Raw genomic sequence first — 17,627 nt, 5'->3', positions numbered from 1 at the left:
ACCATCATGAAGTAGTTTTCTAAAAAAAGAAGAGAAGGAAAAAAAGAACCTGAATCTGATCAAGCTTCTACACAAAACTACAATTCAAAGAAAATACAAGGAACAAGGAACATGTTAATTAATACCCTGTGGCTACAATCAACAAAATCCAAACTGTGGGAAAACTACAGAGCAGACAATCCAGTTTCCTTAGAAAAAAAATGGCAGGAAGAAGGCAAGAAGAAATGGAAGGAGATACCTTAGAGACAGGAATCCAAGTGGTGCAGGGCGCCTGGTTAAGTGTCTGACTCGAGTTTAGTTCAGGTCACGATCTCACAGTTTGTTAGTACAAGCCCTGCATCAGGCTCTGCGCTGACCGTGCAGAGCCTGCTTGGGATTCTCTCTCTCCCTCTCTCTCTGGCCCTCCCTCCCTCACATGCATTCCCTCCCTCTCTCTCTCTCTCTCTCTCCCCCCCCCCCAGTCTCTCAAAATAGATAAACTTAAAAAAAAAAAAGATCTAAGTAGTGAAGAATTCAAAAATAAAACTTGGAAAACAATGCCAATAATGTCTCACTATTGGCTCATTAATTGTAACCCTTTTACACTTAACGCCTGCATAGGGTGTTGCTTTCACTCATCCAAAGAGATCTTTATGAAGCCTTTACTATGTACCAAGCATAGTATTTGGTGTTAATTAACAGAAGTGAACAAAGTAGATGGTTTCTTACCGTCAGCGGACTTAGAACTAACGGAGAAACCAAGATGATAATAATAAGCCACGATGTAACTTCAGTCTTGTGGTGAGTGCTGGTTAGGGGGTTGCTTACTCAAGTAGCTGCTCAAGGAAGGCCTCTCTGAGGGGAGCTGGTATTGAAGCCGACACCAAGGGTTGGGAGGGGGACTGCCAGGGGAGGAGTGAGGAAGGGTTGGGAGGTGGGGGTGGCGAAGCAAGGAGCCTGGTTAGGAGGGGTGAGCAAGGCTGTTTCAGGGAGAGGAAGCGGAAAGTGTGAAGTGTAAAGGCCCTGAGGGGGAGAGACTGGGTGCATTCCAGAACCTTAAGCCTTCAGAGTAAGTGAGGCCAGGCAGGCAAGGGGGAAAGCCAGAAGTGGGCCGGAGAGCCAGAGAGGACCCAAATCACGGTTAGAAAGTTTAGATTGTATTTTCAGCGTAACAGAAAAAGGCCGCTGAAGAGTTTAAGCATCGTAAGCCTGCGCTGTCATTTGCTCCACTGGCCCCTTATAAACATGTGAACTGTTTCCAGCTTGTCACTAACATAAGCAAGACCACCAGAGTGTATGCTTTAAGAAAAGAGGATCTTGGGGTGCCTGGGTGGCTCAGTCAGTTACGTGTCCAGCGGCTCAGGTCATGATTTCCCGGTTCGTGAGTTTGAGCCCTGTGTCAGGCTCTATGCTGACAGCTCAGAGCCTGGAGCCCGCTTCAGATTCTGTGCCTCCCTCCCTCTCTGTCCTTCCCCTGCTCGCACTCTGTCTCTCTCTAATATAAGTAAACATTTAAAAAAAAAAAAAAAAGGAAAGAAAAGAAAAGAGGATCTTACCTGTTTTGTTCACTGAATAACTCACTCTGTTACAGAGCCTGGCACAAAGCAGGTTTTCTGTAAATTTTGGTTGAATTAACGAACGCTGGAAAGAATACTCGCGTATGTCTGTATATCGTTCTCGTTATTCATTGAAATATATCTCTAGGTGTGAAATTGCGGTTTTAAAGAGTGTGTGTATTTAAATCTCTGCTTTTTAAATAAATTGCATTCCGGAAAGTTACACTAATGTACACACCCCTAAGAGCATTTTTAAGTTTAAGACAAAACATTCATTATTAGAGTTTGTATACTCAATAGCTTTGGGAGTGCTAGATGAGTCAGTTCCCAGGATGCTTGGAGATGTTTACAATTCCCGGTCAGTTGTCTTCTTCTTTGAGGCGGTTGGGAGCATGGCCAGTGTTTGGCTGTAGGCTGATGGGGGCAGCCTGTGCTTTTTTTGTTGTTTACCTGCGTATCCCCAGCACCTTCGCATAGTGGGTGGCCCATAGCAGTGCTCTCAGTGAATACTTTCACTGAGTTTACTGCCACTTAACCACCAGAGGCTTCCAGTGCTGGTGAGCAAGCCTGCAGTTCATGGAGCAGGGAGGAGCCTAAAAACGGGGGTCTTTTTAAAATTAATGAAGTGAATTGTCAGTGTGTCATAAGAAACGAGTGCAGCCCAGTGCTAAAGGGCACAGGTTCTAGACGAAGTTTGACTCGTGGCCCTACCACGTACTGTCTTGGGGAGGTCACACCTCCACTTTCTCTTCTGTAAAATGGAGATAATAATAGAATCTTCCTCCTCGGGTTGTGAGGATTAAATGAGTCAGTACATGAAAAGTGCCTGGAATTGTACTGAATCATCAAACTCGGTACATGTTAAGTATTCTTATTTATAGCACTCCTTTGGATAATCGTTAAGCATGTTTTTCTCTCTTACTGTTAATAGCTAGAAGAAAAACTCAAAGAAAAAGTTGATGTGAGTCTGACTGAACGAATCAATCTGACCGGAGAAATGGATACGTTCAGCACGTACGTACCTTGCACATATTTGCTTAAGGCCTGCCCTTTACCCCTCACAAAGCAGAATGTCTCAGGCTGTCGGCCTTAGGTCACTACAGAACTTCAGAGGTCCCCCGGGCCTCCTGTTGAATCAGGATGATTCTCCAGTAGCCACTAAGAAAAAGCATTAGAAGTTGGTGCCTCCCACGCTGCCTTCTCACGAGCAGTCATTTTTAGCATACGGGGCCTTTACTGTTGCACTACTGACAATAACAAAAAGAGAAGTCCTCCCTTGGCCATCCTTGTAGGAAGGTCAAGTCCAGGGCCTCCTGTCTGCCCCCCGCCTACCCCAAATCCACAAAGGGCAGCCCTATCTGCAGTGTCTTCCAACAGGAAATGTGAGCATCTTGACTTAGGTGGGGGTAGGGGTGGGGTGGAGGGTGTCTGTCCAAGAGGTTCAAACTGGAAAGCCTTCTCAAAGTAGTCCTTTTGCCAGTACGGCCTGCAGTTCATTTGTTGTGGTCAGTAAATAAGACCAGGGCAGGCCAAGCTTCAGCCTGCACATCAAGCACTTACCGAGGAAAAGTCAAGATTCTCCTCCTAAGTTATTTCCTCTCCTTTTCTCAACTTTTTTTTTTTTTTTCAAGTTCTGATTTAAACATTTGGGGCAAATAGGTGCTTTTGAAGTAAGAAGTGAAGAGGGATTCTGGATGGAGTGATCAGGGGGACTAGCCATGGAATTTTGTGATCTGACTCAGTGGGCACACACCCAAATAGAGGCCAGGACACGGAGCAAGAATGAAGGGCTGCAAGGCTCCTCCTTGTCATCCGTTCCCTTTTGAAATCAAGCTCGAGTTCTTCTGAAGAAATGATGAATCTAACTTTGAGACAAGTCCCTAAAAGATTTGGCAGGGGCCGTGTTGGTAATTGAGAAAGTTAGTCTTTTGAAGTCATGACCACAGTGATGTGTTTGACTTGCAGTGTCATCTCTAGCAGCATCCAGTTGTTGGTTCAAGATCTCGATGCTGCCTGCGACCCTGCCCTCACTGCCATGAGCAAGGTAAGGTTTGGGGAAGTGCCTCTTCTAGCCCTCCAACAGGGACCCCCAGTGGTTCCTGCCAGCCCTTGCCCGTAGCTCCTTGAGGTTCTTCACTGCTTCAGGTATCAGCAGGGAGGAGGATGGAAGTCCTCTAGGAAATCAGTTTATCTTGTACTTTAGGTCAGTTGCTTGTTCTCTGAGAACGAGACAGGGAGCAGGTGTGTTTGGTAAGTCCAAAGGAGATGTCTTTGTTTAGCATCTGATACATGCTGAAAACGTTCATGTGGTCTCAGCAGAATGGGTGGTTTTGTTAGCGCTTATGGCAGGAACTTCTGGCTCTTTCTCAGCTCTGGTATCCGTACAGGATTATTTGGTCAGGTTGTGGACATTGGTTTTCTAATGTCATGGTGGCCCATCAGTCAGCCCTGGGCCCTCAGTTCCCTCCTTTAGCACGTGCTGCCTCATGTTACCATTTGCCTTTTACTTGTCTGTGTCTTTTCTTCCTAAAAGGATGTAAATTCCTGAAGTGCCTGGACATATAGGATCTAGAAGAGTCTCTTGTTTGTTGATTAGTTAAGTTGTAAACGGGCAGTTCTTTGTTGATTTTTAACCCAAGTAACATGATGCCGTCCACTCTAGAATTTCTAGAGCAGGGGTCAGCAAACTACAGCCTATAGTCTAAATCTTACCCATTGCCTGTTTTTGTAAATAAAGTTTTATGGGAACACAGCCATGCCCATTCACGTATATATTATCTGTGGGTGCTTTTGTGTTACAGTGGCAGAAGCAAGTAATGAATTAGTAAATAAGTAATGAGACTATACAGCTCAAAAAGCCTAAAATACTTCCTGTCTGGCCCTTTACAGAAAATGTTTGCCAATGCCTGTTCTCGAGTTATCAAACTCTTGTAGCATTCTTAAACTCTGAAGAAAGAACTTCTCTGGAGCCTTCTGGCCAGTAGTAGAATACAGTGGAAAAAACACTGGCCTTGGAGTCAGAGGGACCTAACTCTTCTCATTTTTTTCTCTGGGGCCATTGAGCAAATGACTTAACCTCTCTGGGCCCAAATGAACTCAAGTATGTGAAATGCGGCTCTGTGCCTCCCAGGGTTGTCAGGACGGAACATGAGAATGACTGGCCTGGCGCCCGTAGATGTTGGTGCTCTTGTCGGGAGGAGTGGCCGTGTCACAAGGTTGTGTAAGCACACATTTGGTCTGAATTTGGGTTTGTAGTAGATTGTAAATATTTAACAAAAGTAGGACGAAAACCAAAACTTAAGCTGCAGGGTTTTAGGAAGCTGAGTGGGGAGTCCTGAATAGCTGATGTCACAAAGTTTCTATTCAAAAAGCTGATGCTTTCCACCAGTCAGATGTGCGTGTATATTTCCAGTATTCTCGGTGTTTATGAGCAGAACATGAGCAGGCAAATTGAGGCTAACCCATTTTCTTAAAGGAATATGGCTCTGAAGATTCATCTTTGGGCTCTGATTATCCCCTAGTTGCTGGTGAACATGCACCGTACCCTGCATCTGATCTGTTCCAGCTGCCATCTCCCCTGAACTGCCACACACTTTAGATTGGAATGCAGCTGGGGGAAGAATTTTTACATTTAACAAAGGAAGAGGGGATTTTTTCAGTAAAATAACAGTTGTAGGGGGGTTTCACACTCCAGGTGTTGCTTATATGAACTGTCAGTTCATTAGTGGATTTCCCTCAAACTTCCCCCCACCCACCGCCTCGGACCACCACCCATTTCTCTCCAGACCCACACCAGCAAATATTAACAGAGACCATACCTCCAGAATCTTTTGTTTATATCATAGGAAAACCACAGACTAGGGAGCGCAGCAGCTGGGAAGCCATTGGTCTTTGTCTGAGCCTTCTGGAGTTCTAGGGAAATGAGATCCATGTGATGAAAATGACCAGATACAAACAAGCCGAGTGGTCACAAATTGATTCAACATACACTCTTTGTTATTTGTGCCTGCCATCCTGTTTTGTGTAGTTTCTTCCAGGATTTTTTTTCAAACTTCTATTTTGTGATCATGCTTATTTCTGTCTCTGATTCCACCTTTTTTGGTGCTAGTTGGACAGTTCAATTCAGACTCTATCTAGCACGGCGCTGGGAGTTACAAGGCCGGGAAAGACATGGACCTTATCCCAAGGTGCTTAGATTCCACAATGTGCGGGATAAGGGATGTATGAGATGAGAGGAATGCCCAGGTAACAGCAAAAAAGGTATGAGGAAATCAGTATGTGAGAGAAGTACAAAATGTGCCCTCTTTAAAAGAGGAGAGAGTTCATCTCTCTGTTCACATCAGGTGGGGAAACAAAGAAAGCCTTCCTAAGGAAGTGGCATTTGAAACAGACCACAAGAGATGGTGAAATTTGGAACGAATTTGCGATGAAGAGGGCGTTCCAAACAGGGTGACAATATGAGTAAAGATTTATAAAGTTAGGAAAAGCTCTGAACTTTGTCAAAACTGCCAATCTCGTTACCCATCTTTGGAGTTTCACAGAGCACTCTGCACTCATGCTTCCGTAGTCAAGATCGGAAACAGGAAATTGGCTGCCCTCAAGGGGTGTCTATCCTGGTGGGGAGAAAAGTTCGAAGAATTGATGCTGTAAAGAAATGGATTTTATAAATAGTGAGAAAACGAGTGTTGGGCTTGCCAAAGTGGAGTGGAGTTAGAGGATTCTGCGTTGGTGAAAGAAGGCTTGACAAAATGGGTGGAGCCAAGCAATTTAATTCTGTTATTCAGCTGGGAAGACACGTCATTTTTGTCGAAGGCACCCCTGGGTAGCAGGTAGAGCTTCCATTATTTGTCCCTTCGCTGCCTTGTTCATTCTGCCACCCCTGTGCATATACCTGTACTCCAGCCTCCCAGCCACTCAGCCACTCCTGCTCCCCTGGATGCATTACTTTTTGGGGATGGGGCAGCTTCCATGCATTTCTCATTCTGTTCTTTCTGCCTAGAATTCCCTTCCCATTATTGCCTGCCCAACGAGCGCACCCTTTAAGATCTAGTTCCAATGTCTGTCCCCTTTTTAAAAATCAAGGTATAATTCGCATACCACAGAATTCACCCTTTTAAAATGTATAATTCAGGGGCGCCTGGGTGGCTCAGTCAGTTGAGCATCCAACTTCGGCTCAGGTCATGATCTCACGGTTCATGAGTTCAAGCCCACATTGGACTCTGTGCTGACGGCTCAGAACCTGGAGCTTGCTTCTGATTCTGTGTTTCCCTCTCTCTCTCTCTCTCTCTGCCCCTTTCCCACTTGTGCTCTGTCTCTCTCTCAAAAATAAGTAAACATCACAAAATAAATTTTAAAAATGTATAATTCAGTAGGTCTTAGCATGTTCCCAAGACTGTGTAACCACCGCCACTAACTCCAGAATATCTTCATCACGCCAAAAAAAGAAACCTCCTACTCATTAGCAGTCACTTCTTATTTCCCTGGCAGCCACTAATCTACTTTCTGTCTTTGTATTTGCCCGATCTGGACATTTCACATAAATGGAATCATACAACATGTGGCCATTTGTGACTGGCTTTCTTCACATAGCCTAATGTTTTCAGTGTTACTCTATGTGGTAGCATGTATCAGGCTTCCTTTTTATGGCTGAATACTATTCCATTGTGCAGTTAGACCACATTTTGTTTATCCATTCATCAGTTGATAGACATTTGGGTTGTTTGCGCTTTTTTTTTTAAAGTTTTATTTATTTATTTTGAGAGAGAGAGAGAGAGAGAGAGCACAAGAATGGGGGAGGGGCAGAGAGAAAGAATCTCAAGCAGTCTCCATGCCGTTAGCACCGAGCCCAACTTGGGCTCAATCTCACGAACCACAAGATCATGACCTGAGCCAAAATCAAGAGTTGGACGCTCAACCGACTGAGCCGCCCAGGCACCACAGGTTGTGTCCACTTTGTAACTTCTATGAATAATACTATGAATATTCACATACAAGCTTTTGTATAGATATGTTTTCAGTTCTCGAATATATACCTAGGAGTGGAACTGCTGTATCATGTGGTAGCTCCGTGCTTAACATTTTGAGAAACTGCCGAACTGTGTTCCACAAGTAGCTGCACCATTTTACGTTCCCACCAGCAACAGTCAGGGGTTCTAAAATGTCTGTATCTTTACCAATGCTTTATTTTTAACATAGCCATTCTATCTCATTGTGGTTTCAGTTTGTATCTGCATTTCTCCGATGACTAAGATGTTGAGCATCTGTATATCTCTTTTGAAGAAATGTCAGTTCAAGTCCTTCATCCATTTTTAAACTGGGTTGTCTTTTTATTGTTGAGTTGTAAACTTCTTTTTATAGTCTGGATAACTATACTCCTTATCAGATACATGATTTGCAAATATTTTCTCCTTTTCTGTGAGTTGTCTTTTCACTTTCTTTATTGTATTTATTTATTTATTTATTTATTTGTAACATTTATTTATTTTTGAAAGAGAAAGACAGAGACAGAGTGTGAGCAGGGGAGGGGCTGAGGGAGAGGGAGACACAGAATCCGAGGCAGGCTCCAGGCTCCAAGCTGTCAGCACAGAGCCTGACACAGGCCTCGAACTCACGGACTGCGAGACCATGACCTGAACTGAGGTCAGACGCTTAACCGACTAAGCCACCCAGGAGCCCCTCAGTTTCTTGATTATGTACTTTGAAACACTAAAATTTTTAATTTTGTTGAAGTCCAGTTTTTATATTTTTTCCTTTGGTACTTGTGCTTTTGGTGTTCTAGCCAAGACACCATTGCCTAATCCAGAATTACAAAGATTTACACCTGTATTTTCTTCCAAGTTTTTTGTAGCTTCAGCTCTTTCCATTTGGGCCCTCAATCCATTTTGAGTTAATTTTTGTATATGGTGTAAGGTAAGGATTCAGCTTTTGTTCCTTTGCATGTAGATATATAGCTGTCCCGGTACCATTTGTTGAAAAGACTTTTCGTTACCCATTGGATGGTCTTGACACTCTTGTTAAGAATCAGTTGACCACAGATGTACAGGTTTATTTCTGGACTTTCAATTATATTCCATAGATCCATTATGTCTGTCTTTATGCCAGTACCACACTGTTTTGATTATTGCAGCTTTGTTCTTGTTTTTGTTTTTTTAGGGTTTTTTTTAATGTTTACTTATTTGAGAGAGAGAGAGAGAGACAAAATCCCAAGCAGGCTCCGCATTGTCAGCACAGAGTCCGATGTGGGGCTTGAACTTATGAACTGTGAGATCATGACCTGAGCCGAAGTCGGACGCTTAACCAACTAAGCCACCCATGTGCCCCAATCATTGCAGCTTTGTAGCAAGCTTTAAAATCGGAAAGTGTGAATCCTCCAAGTTTATTCCTTTTCGAGATTGTTTTGACTATTTTGATCTCTTGCAATGTCACCGTTTTTGTCTTCCCCGCAGTGTCCTTCTCTGTGAAGCACCACAGTACCTAGACCATCTCTCTACTCTGTTATACAATTCTTTTTATATCTGTCTCCCCTGTTAAGCTTTGAACAACTTGAGAGCTGTGTCTTGCTCACTTTTGGATCTCCATGGCATAGCTTAACAGTAGTATTCCCTAAATGCCTTTGACGGTAAAGAGGGCAAGAAGAAGAAAGAACTAAAGTTTGTGGACACCCATTTGACCAAAGAATGGTGACAAAGTGAGTCACAGATAACCCTACTGAACGGATTTAGCTGGACAGAGCTGGTAGACATAGAGTGTCTCTTTAGGAAATGGCAGGATCAGAGACCCTGAAACCTTTCGGCGCATGCAAGTGCTGTTGAAGGTATGATGCTCCTTGATAGTACTCAATAGCAGGGCTCCTAACTTCCAACAAGTAGCATCCTGGAGCTGGTTGAAGGGAGGTCGGAAATAGGAAATGCCCACATCTAGCTGTTCGCCCCCTAAGCGTGGGCAAGAGCCCTGCTGCTAGAAAAGGAGAAGAAAACACAGAGTGGCAAAGTTTGGTAGAAAATACACAGGAACAGCCTAAAACAGGCCAGGCCTGTGTGAAGGAAGTAAAATATGGTAAGAGTTTAGTGGTCTCTCTGAAACGATAATTTTGAGATTACAGTAATGTGGATAAGTTATATCAAAATTTCAGGGGCGCCTGGATGGCGCAGTCGATTAAGCGTCCGACTTCAGCCAGGTCACGATCTCGCGGTCCGTGAGTTCGAGCCCCGCGTCAGGCTCTGGGCTGATGGCTCGGAGCCTGGAGCCTGTTTCCGATTCTGTGTCTCCCTCTCTCTCTGCCCCTCCCCCGTTCATGCTCTGTCTCTCTCTGTCCCAAAAATAAATAAAAAACGTTGAAAAAAAAAAATTTTTTTTTTAAAAATTTCAGACCATTTTTCCCTCCTGTGTTGCATTATTTTCTTAGATGAGCTCTATGAGATAATAGTAAGTGGTTATTTACATGGAGCACTTTACCGGGAATCAGCACCCAAATGCAGTATCTCATTTAATTCTGACAATAAATGTATAAGGTACCTCTCTTTCACAGATAAGGGAACTGAAACTCAAAGAAGTTAAGTCCCTTGTCCCAGATCTCTTAGCTAGCATGTAAGAGAGCCAGGATTCAAATTCAGGTCTGTCTCTCAGCTGGATTATACTACACCATACATACAGAATGAGCAAACGTGGAAACTGAAGCCAAATTAGCTTCAGTAACTTGCCTGAAACTAGAAGGGCCCTAAGTCAGTGTGTGCCCGGGACTGCTGGGCTCACGAAAATCGTCATGCCTACCTGACCGCGAGTCTTCAGGCATTCACAGGCACCCTGTTGGATGTCTGTCTTCAGCTTTTCTCAATCTGACACTGTGACTTTCCTCCTGGGGACGAAAATGGGCTGAGCAGCCAACCCAGGAGTTCTCTGGTTCGCATATTTCTCACTGAAAAGGAAGGAATTGTCTTTCTGGTGTGTGTGTTTTCCTTTTCATAATACGCCCAAAGCCACGTAGCCTTGTAACGGTGAAGCCAGAAATAAAACCAAGTCTCCCCAGTTTTTGAAAAGGTAATTGTTTGAAGTGCTTTAGGAGAAATACATTGTTTGAATGTGAATTCTATAAATCTTTAGCAATTAGCCATTGTAATTAGGCTTTACAAGTAGGATCTTTAAAAATTCTATGGCTTCCTTAAAAAGAGACCATTGGTCCCATGGTACCCTCCTCAAGGTGTCCTTTTTCCTGGGGCTACTCACATCACTTGGTTGAAAGAATCTAACTCTCGGTCCAAAACCAAGCACACTTAGTTTTTGCCCATTAATAGTAGTTTTAGAAAAAAACGGAAAGAAGAAACTGAACAAATTAAATTTCCTTACAGTCTGGCATGTAATTTCTATTAGGTTTCAAGACTGAACGTGTGCTAATCTAGGAGGCTGCATTACTATCCCCCAAAGACATTTTGAAATAGCTAGAACAGTCCTCAAATCTGTTCTCATTTTCCTGTCATTGAAATGTAGATCTATTACAGGAGGCCCGCAGAACTCCATCATAAGAAATCCTGAAGTTCACCTTCCACTTAACAATTGAAGCACATCTTTCTTTTTTATAAAAGATTTCTTGGGGCGCCTGGGTGGTTCAGTCGGTTAAGCATCCGACTTCGGCTCAGGTCATGATCTCGCAGTCCGTGAGTTCGAGCCCCGCGTCAGGGTCTGTGCTGACAGCTCGGAGCCTGGAGCCTGTTTCAGATTCTGTGTCTCCCTCTCTCTCTGACCCTCCCCCGTTCATGCTCTGTCTCTCCCTGTCTCAAAAATAAATAAACGTTTAAAAAAATTTTTAAAAAGAAAGATTTCTTTTTTCATTATGACCAAAGCAAATCACCTTTATTGTAAACAATTGTATAAAAAATACAGATTTTTAAAAAGAAGAAAATTTAAGTCACTCGTATTCTTTTAAAAATTTTTTTTTAATGTTTATATTTATTTTTGAGACAGAGACAGAGCATGAGCAGGGGAGGGGCAGAGAGAGAGGGAGACACAGAATCCGAAGCAGGCTCCAGGCTCTGAGCTGTCAGCACAGAGCCTGATGCGGGGCTCGAACCCACGAACCACGAGATCATGACCTGAGCTGATGTCGGACGCTTAACCGACTGAGCCACCCAGGCGCCCCCAAGTCACTCATATTCTAGCCAATAGATTTATGTCAGTCTTTCTTTTTATGCATATAGTGTTTAAATAGAAGTTTATACTTTATATACAGCTTCATAACTTTTTTTCTCATTTAGCAGGTTTTTTTTTTTTTTTTTTTTAATTTTTTTCCCAACGTTTTTTATTTATTTTTGGGACAGAGAGAGACAGAGCATGAACGGGGGAGGGGCAGAGAGAGAGGGAGACACAGAATCGGAAACAGGCTCCAGGCTCCGAGCCATCAGCCCAGAGCCTGACGCGGGGCTCGAACTCACGGACCGCGAGATCGTGACCTGGCTGAAGTCGGACGCTTAACCGACTGCGCCACCCAGGCGCCCCTCATTTAGCAGGTTTTAATAGTTTTCTGTGTTGTTTGATCCAGAGCTACTGTATTTTTAGTGATTGCATAGTATTCCATAGGACAGAGTATTTATTGTTAAAACCGTAGCAACAGTTAACATTTACCATGGAATTAATACCTGACAGGCACTATGTTAAGAGCACTTAATGTGTTATCTTTCAACAACTGTATGGATTACAGATATTATCACCCCAATTTGTATAGCCAAGAAAACCAAGGTTCGGAGAGGTTAGGTAGGTTAGGTAACTTACCCAGGTCACACACTTAGCAGCTTGCACAGGACTGGCAGACTCCACATTTCCTCACTTTAAGTATTCCAGTGGAGTCCTGCCCTTAAAATGTATGTCATCAACTCAATTTTGATCATTCTTTCCAATTATTCACGTTTAAAAACAGTCTGGTGACGGACAACCTCATAAATGCACGTGTGTGTGCATGTGTGTGTCTTCTAAACATTTGTAATTATTAGCCTCAGATTAATTGCCTTAAAGGGAATTGCAGAGATCAAAAGCTATGTAAAATGCTAAGACTTTGGGTAGATACTTTCAAATTGTATTTAAGAAAAGGTTGTACAAATTCACCTTCCCATTGGCCTAGCAGTAAGTAGGAAAAATATATATTTATCTTCCGAAAGCCTTTGTTACTCCACTTTCTGTTCTGGGTCTTGTTGGTTTTCCTGTCGGAGTCAAGGTGCATGTGTCCTCTTCCTCTGTACCGCCATCACCTCTGCCACATCACCTGCATTCGTGCAGCCTCATACAGAGATTTTGCTCGCTCCAATTCCTTCCGCTAATTTCAAGTTCGTTTAGGGTGGTAACACTTTTTTGGAAAGCAGCATGGTAAAATGGAAAGAACATGGATTTCAGAGTCAGACAAACCGATTTCTAGATCTCAGCTCTGTTAACTTCTCAGTTATGTTTCATTAGGCAAATCCCTGTCCTCAAGCTTCATTAGGCAAATCCCTGTCCTCAAGCCTGTCTTATCTATAAAGCAGGAGTAATAATACCTCCCCTACTGTATTATTGTAAGCAGGAAGTTCATGTGAAAATGTCAATCACATGATGCCCGGTACATAGTAGGTGCTCAAAAAATGTTCCTTCTCCCTTTTTATTCCCCACACAGTGCTGGTCCAGTGTTATGCACACACAAGTTACCTGTAAGTGTCGCAGGTGCTTGTTGTAGGAGTAAAAGTAGCCCAGACAAGCTTTAGAGTATGTGTGTGTACCTGGGCAAAGGCCAGTGCTTGGGGCCAGTGGCCCAGCAGCCTACACCATAATGCTACACTCCGATTGCCTGAAATGTCCCCAGAATCCGCATGCCTCAGTCTATGTTCTGTATCTCTCTAGTTCCATGATCAAAATGAATAGGTGGGAATTTGAACTTGAGGAAAATCAGTTTCTCAGGAGGCCTCTTTCCAAGCTTCATATAGCAATAGAGAAAAGCTCCAAAGTAAGCTACTTATGGAGCTTTGCTCTCTGACTGGTGGATTGGTCAGAATTCTCTGCTACAGTGGGCCTTCTCTAGGAAGCAGTTATTCTCCCCAGCCTTCCTGTGAAGCATTAGCATCAGTCACACACTCCTTCCTCGGGTGGCAGAAACCGTGGTTGTGCCCCTGCCCCTGTAGCCTCTTCTGTAGCTAAGTGTGATCATTTCCTTGGGTGCTGCTTCTGTCAATCCTGTATCTTAGTTACAGCTTCTTTTGCAAACTGTTTTTCTTCTTGTTTATATAGTAGCAGTATTATGCAACCCCACCTACACTAAAAGCACAAGAGGAAAACTTTAAGTAGGGAGGGGTAAATTCTTTCTTTTAAGATTTTATTTTTAAGTAACCTCTACACCCAACACGGGGCTCGAACTCACAACCATTGGATCAGGAGTCACATGCTCCTCCAACTGAAGCAGTCAGGCACCCCTGAAGGGGTAAATTTTAAATGTCAAATGCAAAGTTTACCTGGAAAAGTCGGAATCTTATTTCTACTGATGGCTTTTCATGATGTTTGTTCTTCCAGTGCAGGCTAATTTTTGTTTCCTTTTTTGACAGAGAACTTTGCTTGATCACTGTATATTTCATTAGCTTCTCCCTGAGAAACGGGGCTTGGCTTGCATTAAGGCCCAGGAATTGCTTTTGTTACTTTTTTTTTTTTTTTTTTTTTTTTTAAACAATCATCTTGGAAACAGCCTGGTGTCATAGTGCTTGGGCTTTAGACAGACTTGGGTTGTCTCCACTGTGTTATTTACCAGCTGTGTGACTTTGGGCAAGTTACCTAACCTCGTTGAGCTTTTGACTTTCCTCATCACCAGATGAGCTCATGTGTGAATAGTAAATGAGATAATGTATACAAAGTGCCAGGCAAAGCAACCTGCATACGATGGGTCCTAATGTCAGCGTCTTGGGTCATTCCGGTTACAACTTAAACCCTAAGTTGTCTGGGATGGGCAAGCATCAACCATCTAAGGCAGTGACTGGACAGAATCACTGCTAATTACATTTTGCAGATTTTTTTTAATAGTAAAGCCAGTGTCAACTTTCATTGTTCTCCAGTACTTTAAATTGTTTTCTGACATGGGGCACCTGGATGGCTCAGTCAGTTAAGCGACTGACTCTTGATATCAGCTCAGGTCATGATCTTGCAGTTCATGAGATCAAGCCACTCAATCAGTGCAGAGCCTGCTTGGGATTCTCTCTCTCTCTCTCTCTCTCTCTCTCTCTCTCTCTCTCTCTCTCATAAATACATACATACATACATACATACATACATACATACATAGTTTTCTTATGTCATTAAGCTGACTTAAATTTAAAATCCCAAATCTACTTGACTTTTGCTAATACTTTTAACTTGACGAGTGGAGTCATAACTGACTATTAAACCAAACCTGATCTTTTCACATATATTCCAAATGTGGATGTGTACTGACATGGCCAGTAAGAGGGTTTAGCTCACCAGTGAGAACTTGAAGTCCAGTGTCCCACGCTTTGTCTTGCTTCAGAGCTGCTTTGTAATCAATGACAGGGCACGTCACCACCTCCCTTTATGGTTGTCTTCTGTTAATGGAGACCTGTGATGTGTAGATAATTACTTATCAACTTTGTGAGATGCTGAAATGTAAAATGTTGCCAACCTGGACAACAGTAGTCATTACAGTGCAAGAGCTTGGTGGCCGGTGGAGGAAGGGGCATCGAGCCCTCTTCCCGGGTTGCTGTGTTTACACAGGGCCTTGGGCTCCACGTGGTGCTGCCAGCTGGGGAAAAGAAGGTGAGGTGCAGACATTAACAGCATCTGTCAATTTTGGCCTCACCCCATGAGCTCATTTAAGATCTCCTGAGATGCTTTTTGTTCAGATGGGTCAAATCTCTAAAATCACGTGGGAAAAGAAGCCTTTTGAATAAGATAAAAAGATAATGGAGGAAAACATGACACATAGCCAAAGCATTAGAATATAAAGTCGGTTCATATTAGAACCTTCTACTGTTCCTCCATGGTTTGTTTCTAATTTTCCCCAGTAAAAAATTAGAGACTTTTTTCTATCTGGCACTTTGTTGTGAAACCTTGCATAAGACTTAATGTTGCTGGGCCTTGGTTTTCTTAGGTGTAAAATGAAGACAGAAGTTCCTTCCTGCTTTTTTATATGCTTACACATACGTAAAGCTTTTAAAATATAAATATCTGCTGATTTGGGGGCACCTGGGTGGCTCAGTCGGTTAAGCATCCGACTTCGGCTCAGGTCATGATCTCACGGTCCGTGAGTTCGAGCCCCGCATCGGGCTCTGTGCTGGCAGCTCAGAGCCTGGAGCCTGCTTTGGATTCTGTGTCTCCCTCCCTCTCTCTCTTTCTCTCTCTCTCTCCCTCCCCCCTCCCCCACTCAACGCTCTGTCTCTCCAAAATGAATAAACATTAAAAAAAACTTTTTTAATTAAATATCTGCTGATTTGAAGAAACATTAGAACAAAACATGGAGTCATTATAGCTTCCCAGGAGCTGGGGAGCCATCCATGTACAATATGATTCTTTTAAACAAGTTCCCTCAGTATTGAATTTTTCCTTTCCCCAAGAGCTCTATAAAAACACTAGTTCTCTTGCCAGAGACATCAAGGCCTCAGAACTACCGCCCTCCTTCTATGAACATATTATATGGTTTGTGTTTGGCTTAGGATCTTTTTAATAGCCCAGCTCCATTCTGAGAGGCTGACTCAGCAGAACTCCTCCAGCACATTCCTGCTCTTTTCAGGATTAAAGTGCCCATTTGCTGCCAGCTTCGGGGCAGGCTGGGAGCCCACACTGCCTCTCTTCTCCTGTACGCATCCAAGCGGGGAGAGGCTCCACGGCGCTCTTCTTGCCCTGTCTTTCCGGAGCATGTCTCCTGATTCTCCTCAGGTGGTTACAGCTTGAGCCAGTCAGGTACCTCATTTGTGTCCATGGCCTGCCCAGGGACCACTCAGGTCCTCTCAGTGATGCTGGTGTGCCCCCCGCCTGCCATTCACACTACCCCGGGTGCTTCCTTCCTGCCCTGTTCCACATGCCGCTGTCCTACCCTCTCATCTGCCCCCTCGTACTTGCCAGACATCTTTCCTTTCCCTGGACTGAAACCCCAACATAATCTCGAAGGTTTTAGGAGTAAGGTTTGAATGTTTTGCTATGGAAGAGTTCAGTTATGTACAAAAGTAGAGAAAACAGTACCACAAACCTCATGGACCCATCACCCAGCTTCACCGATGTTTCATCTGCTCCTCCTAATCTTAGATTATTTTGAAGCACGTCTCACACGTCCCGGCATTTCTAGCTCCCTTTTTTCAAAATCCTCACCTCCTTACCGTTGACTTGAGAGAAAGGCCTAAGTAACTCTCGTCCACGTTTCATTTCACTTAGCCCAACCACCCCTCCGATCTCCCAAGCTACCAACCTGCTCAGAAATGGATGTGCCTCCCCTGTTCTCCCACAGTCCTTTCCCGGTGCGACAGCGGACAGCGGTGCAGTCCGGTTCACCTGCCTGGCGAGGGTTCCATTACAAGTTGGCCACTTAGAGGGGCAGGGAAGGCTATTTGAAGCATGAGGGGGACAGTGTAGAAAAGGGTACCTGAGTCACATCTCACGGATAAGGATGAGGTGGGTCTGCTTGCTTTTATTCACCATCAGCCACTACAGACGAAGTAAGACAAACTGCCCAAAATAAAATGGCAGCTGTGGTCGCAAGCTCTTGCCTCACTGTCACTCCACCTGCCCTTCCCCAGCGACGCGGAAGACTGTCCTCCCGCGAAGGATCTAAAGACTTGTCCTCCCTTATCTCTGTTTGCAGATGCAGTGGCAGAATGTGGAGCACGTTGGTGACCAGAGCCCTTACGTCACCTCTGTCATCCTTCACATTAAGCAGAATGTCCCTATCATCCGCGACAACCTGGCCTCCACCCGGAAATACTTCACTCAGTTCTGCATTAAATTTGCAAAGTAAGTCCTGGAACATTCCCATCACTGGGTTATTCTGAGTGCCACACTTACCGCCAGCATGCTCACCACCCAGGTGTCCCGCCATCCAGCTGGAATTCATTCTGGTGCCTGTAAACAAACATTTTTTCGTGCTCCAAA

General features: G+C 43.9%; 1 protein-coding gene across 1 annotated transcript in view; it reads left to right on the top strand.

Moving 5' to 3' along the window:
* The window catches only part of VPS53 (VPS53 subunit of GARP complex), a 135,953-nt gene that overhangs the window by 97,506 nt on the left and 20,820 nt on the right, over window positions 1-17,627 (top strand). The window contains 3 exon segments of the mRNA XM_053893207.1: window positions 2,467-2,549; window positions 3,501-3,579; window positions 17,341-17,489. Coding sequence (XP_053749182.1) covers window positions 2,467-2,549; window positions 3,501-3,579; window positions 17,341-17,489 — 311 coding nt within the window.

The sequence above is a fragment of the Panthera pardus genome, unplaced genomic scaffold (assembly GCF_024362965.1).
Source record: "Panthera pardus isolate Hobbes unplaced genomic scaffold, ASM2436296v1 HiC_scaffold_3, whole genome shotgun sequence".
NCBI classification, from domain to species: Eukaryota; Metazoa; Chordata; class Mammalia; order Carnivora; family Felidae; genus Panthera; species Panthera pardus.
The sequence above is the reverse complement of the archived record's forward strand: the minus strand, read 5'-3'. Positions and strand labels throughout refer to the sequence as shown.